The sequence below is a fragment of the Oncorhynchus mykiss genome, chromosome 19, assembly GCF_013265735.2.
Source record: "Oncorhynchus mykiss isolate Arlee chromosome 19, USDA_OmykA_1.1, whole genome shotgun sequence".
NCBI classification, from domain to species: Eukaryota; Metazoa; Chordata; class Actinopteri; order Salmoniformes; family Salmonidae; genus Oncorhynchus; species Oncorhynchus mykiss.
Window position 1 is genome coordinate 15514840 of NC_048583.1, and position 8990 is coordinate 15523829.

Here is an 8990-nt window from a genome sequence, read left to right on the forward strand (position 1 = left end):
TCGTATTTTTTACCCCCTTTGTCTTCCAAATTTTGTGATATCCAATTGGTAGTTAAAGTCTTGTCCCTTAGCCTCAACTCCCGTAAAGACTAGGGAGAGGCAAAGGTCGGGAGCCATGTGTCCCCCGAAACACGACCCCGTCAAGCCACACTGCTCGCTTAACTTAGAAGCCAGCCACACCAATGTGACGGAGGAAACGCAGTACAACTGGCGATAGTGTCAGCGTGCATACGCCCAACCTGCCATAGGAGTTGCTAGAGAGCGATGGGACAAGGCCATCCCGGCCGACCAAACCCTTCTCTAACGACTCTGGGCCAATTGTGTGTCGCCTCAAGGGTCTCCCAGTCACAGCCGGCAGCAACACAGCCCAGGATCAAACCCGGATCTGTAGTGACTCCTCAAGCACTGCAGTGCCTTAGACTGCTGCGCCACTCAGGTGGCCCTGCCCTTTGTTTTAGGTATCTGTGACCAACAGATGCATATCTATCAAAAAGAAAAGAAAGGAGAACCAATGCACTCTTCATATAATTGATTACAATGCCTTTATTAGTATGGCACGTTCAATAGAAACAAAGTTTTTTTTTTAAACCAACGCGTTTCGGCTGCATGGCCTTCGTCAGGGAGTACAAAAAAAAATGGAATACAAGGTCCTCTTTTAAACAGCTTATCAATTAGCCCTAATTGGAAGAGGGAGTGGTTACACAATTGATTGGACACACCTAGTAAGCAATACTATACACATTGAAATACTGTAGCTATGTTATCATAAAAATACAACTCCAAACTAGAAGTATAGGAACACTAAAAGGTAGTTCTAACCTTAAATATGACTGGGAGAAGTGTCAAGAATAAGAAAGCTAAATATTCCATAGTACACTAGAACACAGCAAAACATAAACAACAACAGTCTAACCATAGCTGAGGGCAATAGAGCAAGTCCCTACAAGTCCCTACACCATGGCAACCCTGCCTCCCTACAAGCTATGGGTATTGATCATATTCCGGCCTCTATTAGAAAAGGGGACCGTCTTAAACCGTTAAGCCAAAGGGAAAGTTTTGGGATTTACAAACTACAGGCCACTAAATACCCTGGTTTAAATGAAGATATGGATTTCTCACCCTTCCTGTAGGGTCGTGATGGGTCCATTTGCTGTCATCTAGTGCGCAATTATGCAGGTACTTTCCCGAAACGGATTCCATAATCAACTGGATTTGTTGTCCCTTTCATGCCCTGCCTCCAGTCCACTTACCTATATCTGAACAAGAGAGCCTCATCAAAATTGCAACAAGCAGTTCTGTGAAAAATTCAATTAATCAGAAGCCACTGACAGATTTCTGGATTGAGCTGCGCTCAGAGTATCCTGCCTTGGCAAATTGCACTGTTAAGACACTGATGCCCTTTGCAACCACATACCTATGTGAGAGTGGATTCTTGGCCCTCACTAACATGAAAACGAAATAGAGGTACAGACTGTGTGTGTAAAATGATTTAAGACTGAGACTCTCTCCAATACAACCCAACATTGTAGTTATGTGCATCCTTTCAAGCACGCCCTTCTCATTAAACTGTGGTGAGTTATTCACAATTTTCAATTAACAAATAAAGTTTTATATGTAAAATGGCTAAATAAAGAGCAAAATTATAAATTATTATTATATTATTATTTGTGCACTGGTCCTATAAGAGCTCTTTGTCACTTCCCATGAGCCGGGTTGTGGCAAAAACTCACACTCATTCTTATGTTTAATAAATGTATTGTATAGTGTGTGTGTTGTAGGCTTACAATGATGGCAAAAAACAACATTTGAGAGTGCGCTGACCCTGGTGCTAGAAGGGGGTACGCAATTGGATGTTGAATGTTTGAAGAGGTTTGGGACTATAAAGGTATGGGTATAACTGATGTCCCGGTAATAACATCCTATCTTATTGTGTCAGTCTGCAGATACAGAGGCTGCAGGTCCTGGGGTGAAGCAAGAGAGGTCTGAGGAAGGCCATGCAGCCAAAATGTGTCGGTTAAAAAATTAAAAAATATTGTTTCTATTGAACATGCCATACTAATAAAGGCATTTTCATCAATTATATGAAGAGTGCCTTGGTCCTCCTTTCTTTTTGATGACCAATTTACCCCTTTTACCAAAGAGCACCTATCTACCAAAATGTACTATTGTGTCCCTTAGTAGCGCTTCCCTTCCTCCTCTTTCTACTAGATGCATATCTATATTCCAAGTCATGTGAAAAGATTAGGGCCTAATGAATTTATTTCAATTAACTGATTTCCTTATATGAACTGTAACTCAGTAACATCTTTGAAATTGTTACATGTTGCATTTATATTTTGTTCAGTGTAAATAATCAAATGATTTGCAAATATCTCAATTACTGTATCATTCTGTTACTTCATGACAATGCACATTTGTTATAGACTACAATTGTAATTGTCTTTAAAGCCAAAGACAACCCTTTGAGAGCTCTGTTCTGTAGGCTAAAGCACGTTACTTCTCGTGACCCCAGTCGAACCAAGTGCAAAGCTCAGTCCCTCTGACAGATGGTGGTACACCGTATGATAATGAACCCACTCCACGCTACTTTGACTGACTGCACTTTCCCTAGCTTTCTCTCCACCCACTCCAAGACGTCATACGGGTCAGACAAACCCCATGGTTGACTTTTTCCTTGAATCGTATTTCTCCCCATTGTGCACATTTCTGTCTTATAAAGCTACTCGGGAAGAAGCTTTTGTAACAGTCTGCAGGTCCTTGGTGTGAACAGTCTGGTGCTGCTTCACATATTTTGCCTTAGCGAAGCTCTTACCACACGTGGAGCAGGCGTATGGCTTGTCGGCGTCCATCCTAATACTCGGCCTCCCACATTGTGACCCAATGACACCAGAGGAGGTAGAAGCAGGTTAGTCTGAACTCCTTGACCTCTAGCCATTGTTTTGGTGTTGGTGGGATTGTGTGCTGTGTGGTGCATGGTGGTGGAGTCTCTGTCCTGGTTCCGACACAGGAAGGAAGAGCGACGGCTCCTGATCCAGGGTTCTGATCCGGGGCCAGGGCTTATGACCAGCCACCTCAGAGGTGCCACTCTCCCGCCAACAAGACTGGTTATCAGCAGGTCCTCATGACCTACAGACTGTAAACACAAATTGTACAGAAGAGCATATACACTAAGTGTACTAATTGACAGACTGAACAGGTGAAAGCTATGATTAATGTCACTTGTTAAATCCACTTCAAATCAGGGTAGATGAAGGGGAGGAGACAGGTTCATTAAGGATTTTTAAGCCTTGAGACATGGATTGTGTATGTGTGCCATTCAGAGGGTGAATGGGCAACACAAAAGATTTCAGTTCCTTTGAACTGGGTATGGTAGTAGGTGCCATGCGCACCGGTTTGTGTCAAGAACTGCAACCCTGCTGGGTTTTTCACGCTCCACTACCCAAAGGCCATCCAGCCAACTTGACATAACTGTCGTCAACATATGCCAGCAGAGAAAGTCTTTGAATGAAAAGTCCCATTTTCTGTTTATTAAACATAAACACGTTTTAAATCACCATATGAAAACCACATATACACGTCTCAACTACAAATCTGCATGAACTTGATGAACTGCATTAATTTTCTCATTAAAAGCGTTTGATGGCCTCCCGAGTGGCGCAGTGGTCTAAGGCATTGCTAGCTGTGCCACTAGAGATCCTGGTTCGAGTCCAGGCTCTGTCGCAGCTGACCGCGACCGGGAGACCCATGGGGCGGCGCACAATTAGCCCAGCGTCTTCCGGGTTAGGGGAGGGTTTGGCCGGCAGGGACGTTCTTGTCCCATCGCGCACTAGCAACTCCTGTGGCGTGCCGGGCGCGATGCACACTGAAATGGTCACCAGGTGTACAGTGTTTCCTCTGACACATAGGTGCGGCTTCCTTCCGGGTTAAGCCGGCATTGAGTCAAGAAGCAGTGCGGCTTGGTTGGGTTGTGTTTCGGAGGATGCACGGCTCTCCACCTTCACCTTTCCCGAGTCCGTACGTGAGTTGCAGCATGGGACAAAACTGTAACCACCACTGGGGAGAAAAAAGGGGTACAAAAAATACAAATAAGTGTTTATTTAAAAAGATTTTAAAAATAGTTGAATGGAAGTAATGAAATAGGCATTTGTGAACATACCGTTTGTACTGTGTAGGCTAAATTAAGAACTATATATCCCAAAATGTCTTGGCCTTGTTGGTGTGGAAATTGATCTACGTCATCTCGCTGAGTCTATCTTTAGGGCAGAGTTTGATCTAAACGTCAGAAGCCATTGAATGGAATGGTTACTTTCTATGTTTTTGAGTGGGATGGTTTTTCTGCTGATGTATCCTGAGGTAACTCCTCTCCGAGAACCTCTTCCGACAGTGCTTACAGGCGAACGACCTCTATTCCGTGTGGACCTTCAAGTGCCTCTTCAGATGGTGCTGGTGGGAGAACCTCTTCTCACACTGGGGGCAGCTGTAGGGTTTCTCCCCTGTGTGGACCCTCTGGTGCCTCTTCAGGCTGCCAGCCTCAGCGAAGCGCATGTGACATTGGGTACAACTGAAGGGTTTCTCCCCTGTGTGGACCCTCTGGTGGATCTCCACCTTCTGGGGGCAGCTGAAGCCTTTGTTACAGAACATGCAGAGGAACCGTTTCTCTTTACTATTGCCTGATGTGGCTCCCCCTCCCTGAGCTCTAGCCCTGTCGTTTGCGCTCAATACCGGATTGAAAAGTACATGGCCGTGTGAATCAGAAGGCCCCATCGACGTGGACACTGGGTCGCGATCCCTAAGAATGTGTAAAGGGGAGTGTGTCCCAACATTTGGATTTGTCTCTAAGCTTTCCCTGTAATCTAAGAAATCTCTGCCCTGTGAGTGTCCGTCTCCTAGGTGGCTATCTGCATTCCATGTGGGAGGAGCATCACCCTCCACTTTCACAGTCACCTCATCTACCACTATAACCTCCCCTTTCTTATCTAGGCACCCTTCAGAGTACACATTACTACTGTACTGGTTCCAGTCCCCTCTAGACAGATCAGTCTGTGTCGCTAAACCCAAGGATATGTTGCCAGGGTCCATCTCTGTAGTGTAATAACATGACGGATCATCACCACCAGTGACTAATGCATCACCATCTCCACAGGAATGAACAGTCCCCTGGCTCTGATGAAATAGCGGTAAATACTCTGAGCTGGCACTGGTCTGCGCTGGGGCCGTGGTGGGGTCCTTCGTGGCTACAGAGGACGCTCCAGCCGCTCCAGTCTGGATGTTTCTGCTGTGCTGTAGGTCCTCCTCTCTTTCAGACCTCTCTTGCTTCACCCCAGGACCTGCAGCCTCTGTATCTGCAGACTGACACAATAAGATAGGATGTTATTACCGGGACATCAGTTATACCCATACCTTTATAGTCCCAAACCTCTTCAAACATTCAACATCCAATTGCGTACCCCCTTCTAGCACCAGGGTCAGCGCACTCTCAAATGTTGTTTTTTGCCATCATTGTAAGCCTACAACACACACACTATACAATACATTTATTAAACATAAGAATGAGTGTGAGTTTTTGCCACAACCCGGCTCATGGGAAGTGACAAAGAGCTCTTATAGGACCAGTGCACAAATAATAATATAATAATAATTTATAATTTTGCTCTTTATTTAGCCATTTTACATATAAAACTTTACTTGTTAATTGAAAATTGTGAATAACTCACCACAGTTTAATGAGAAGGGCGTGCTTGAAAGGATGCACATAACTACAATGTTGGGTTGTATTGGAGAGAGTCTCAGTCTTAAATCATTTTCCACACACAGTCTGTACCTCTATTTCGTTTTCATGTTAGTGAGGGCCAAGAATCCACTCTCACATAGGTATGTGGTTGCAAAGGGCATCAGTGTCTTAACAGTGCAATTTGCCAAGGCAGGATACTCTGAGCGCAGCCCAATCCAGAAATCTGTCAGTGGCTTCTGATTAATTGAATTTTTCACAGAACTGCTTGTTGCAATTTTGATGAGGCACTCTTGTTCAGATATCGGTAAGTGGACTGGAGGCAGGGCATGAAAGGGACAACAAATCCAGTTGATTATGGAATCCGTTTCGGGAAAGTACCTGCGTAATTGCGCACCCAACACACTCAGGTGCTTCGCTATATCACATTTGACATTGTCTGTAAGCTTGAGTTCATTTGCACACAAAAAAAAATCATACAATGATGGAAAGACCTGTGTGTTGTTGTCCCAACTTCTTAATCATAGCCTCAATTTTGTCCCGCACATTGAATATAGTTGCGGAGAGTTCCTGTAATCCTAGATTCAGATCATTCAGGCGAGAAAAAACATCACCCAGATAGGCCAGTCATGTGAGAAACTCGTCATCATGCAAGCGGTCAGACAAGTGAGAATTATGGTCAGGAAAGAAAAGTTTAAGCTCATCTCAATTAAAAAAAATATGTCAATACTTTACCCATTGATAACCAGCGCACTTCTGTATGTTGTAAATGCGTTACATGGTCGCTGCCCATATCATTGCATAGTGCAGAAAATACACAAGAGTTCAGGGCCTTGCTTTAACAAAGTTAACAATTTTCACTGTAGTGTCCAAAATGTCTTTGAAACGGTCAGGCATTCCCTTGACAGCAAGAGCCTCTTGGTTGATGCTGCAGTGTGCCCAAGTGGCGTCGGGTGCAACTGCTTGCACGCGTTACCACTCCACTATGTCTCCCTGTCATGGCTTTTGCGCCATCAGTACAGACACCAACACAACTTGACCACCAAAGTTCATTTGATGTCACAAAGCAGTCCAGTACTTAAAAAATATATTATCCTGTTGTCCTGGTTTCCAGAAGAGGATGTCTTCCTTAATTGACCCCCCATAAACATAACGGACATATACCAGGAACTGTGCCAGGCCCGCCACATCTGTTGACTCATTATTTCACTGAACACTAGATGGTTTCATTTTATTTTTGTCTGTGAAACAAGGCTACTCAGGCGAGAAAAAAACCTCAGCCAAATGTATAGCCCCGTTGAAACATATAAATGGTCTGTTTGAAAATGATAAGAATAAGAATTATATACATATTATTTTTTAAATATGAATCACATTTTTATTTGGCGTACCCCCAACGGCATTGCACCTGCGGTACATGAGAATTTGATAATGTCATAGGAAGGTCTGACAAGCTCTATGGCAGACAAATTAAAATGTACATGTAAGCAAGTGAATAGCTGAGGGTAGCCTTTCTGAAATAAACAGGCCACATTGTTTATGCAACACTATTACACTAACCTCTATCACGATAACGTGCTGGGTTGAGGTTCCATTCCCCTCATCAACAGTGATTGGTTGATCATCTTTCCATGTATTGTGTCTTGCTGGCTTCACAAAGCTCCTGTGGCCTCCAGTAGGATGTCCTTCACCTGAGAGAGTAATTAGGGAAAAAGAGGTGGTTAGGTTAGCTACTGTCAATTGTACACTATTGACAGTTTTGACACTGTGTAGAATTGGCCAGAATGTAAGGTAACACTTCTCATAACTCCGTGATAAATGTATTATGTTCCATGCATCACATTTTTTTCTTTGAGTAAATAATAGGAAATGCAGTAAATCAAGACGCTGGTTAGAATGTGGTGTCTTTGCCCAAGATGGCTAAGTAGTCAGGGGAATTATTAGCTACAGATTTTAACACCAGATAATGTGATTTAACCCAAACATTTTGGTATCCATTGTACTGGGAGTTACAGGTCTGGCTATGCAAAACATCTGCAGAGATGTTTTAACTAAGCTGGTATTGGTAATACTGTCTTCCTTCTCAATTTGTGGACAGAGTGTAATAAAATGTCAGTGTCCAGTTGCAGGAGGTTCATTTGAATTTAGAAAATGTGTCAGAGGCGAACCAGACGACAGACGACAGCCACTCAGTGGTGTAAAGAACTTAAGTAGTTTTTGGGGGTATCTGTACTTTACTATTTATATTTTTGACAACTTTTAATTCACTACATACCTAAAGAAAATGATGTACTCTTTATTCCATACATTTTCCCTGACACCCAAAAGTACTGGTTACATTTTGAATGCTTAGCGGGACAGGAAAATGGTCCAATTCAAGCACTTATCAAGAGAACACCCCTGATCATCCTACTGCCTCTGATCTAGCGAACTCAAACACACATGCTTCGTTTGTCTATCTGTACATTAAAAAAACAAGAAAACGGTGCAGTCTGGTTTGCTTAATATAAGGAATTTTAAATGATTTATACGTTTACTTTTGATACTTAAGTATATTTTAACAATTATATTTACTTTTGATACTTAAGTATATTTAAAACCAAATACTTTATGACTTTTACTCAAGTAGTATTTTACTGGGTGACTTTTACTTGAGTAATTTTCTATTAAGTATCTTTACTTTTACTCAAGTATGACAACGGGGTACTTTTTCCACCAGTGGAGCTACTGTACATGAACAGTTTAGGCCGCGCAGCATCAGCCTTCTGCTAAATGTACCTCTTGCAATTCCTCTGCATCGGTCGAGGATCTTGACACTAATGGGACGACTGGCGAGAACGCGCTCTCGCATTGTCCTCTCTGCGCGCTCCCGTGCCACCTTCAGTTCCAGTAGCTGTAGTTTCCTACGCAATGCCCTGTTTTCTTTCTGGCTTTGAGTTATTTCCAAACGAAACACTGCATAGTCGTCGTCTACGAGTTTACATATATCTGTCACAGCTGCATTCGCTAGCACCTCCATGATGGAGGCTATTTGAGTTTGAAAAACCATACAGTTAGCCATTGTTAACTAACGTTAGCAGCTAGCTAGTGTTGCCTAGATACTCGAATTAAAGACTGCATGGGGTACATATGTGATGCTGTGCGGGTAAATAAACGTCTAAATAACAACAATAAAAACGCTAACGTGTAAAATGTTCTTCGACACTGTTCACTTCCGTTTACACTGGCGAGAAAGGATGTTAGATAGAATTGGGAATTAGAA

At 43.1% G+C, this 8990-nt stretch overlaps 1 protein-coding gene across 1 annotated transcript; it reads right to left on the reverse strand.

Moving 5' to 3' along the window:
* Nucleotides 1–3345: 3345 nt before the first annotated feature.
* On the reverse strand, nucleotides 3346–8990 carry LOC110498507 (gastrula zinc finger protein XlCGF53.1-like). The gene is made up of 4 exons (XM_021575165.2): nucleotides 8507–8990; nucleotides 7289–7419; nucleotides 4157–5349; nucleotides 3346–4053 (listed from the first exon to the last, which is right to left on the reverse strand). The coding sequence occupies exons 1-3, from the start codon at nucleotides 8787–8789 to the stop codon at nucleotides 4405–4407; spliced, it is 1359 nt and encodes a 452-aa protein (XP_021430840.1). The 5' UTR covers nucleotides 8790–8990; the 3' UTR covers nucleotides 3346–4053; nucleotides 4157–4404.

What these genes read in the sequence shown, in the direction of transcription:
- LOC110498507 (XM_021575165.2), bottom strand. Translation starts at nt 8,789, where the DNA reads ATGGCTAACTGTATGGTTTTTCAAACTCAAATAGCCTCCATCATGGAG. An exon ending in ATGCAGAGGAATTGCAAGAG is followed by an intron (nt 7,420 to 8,506) that starts GTACATTTAGCA and finishes TTACTCTCTCAG; the next exon opens with GTGAAGGACATCCTACTGGA. An exon ending in AGCACGTTATCGTGATAGAG is followed by an intron (nt 5,350 to 7,288) that starts GTTAGTGTAATA and finishes TTATTGTGTCAG; the next exon opens with TCTGCAGATACAGAGGCTGC.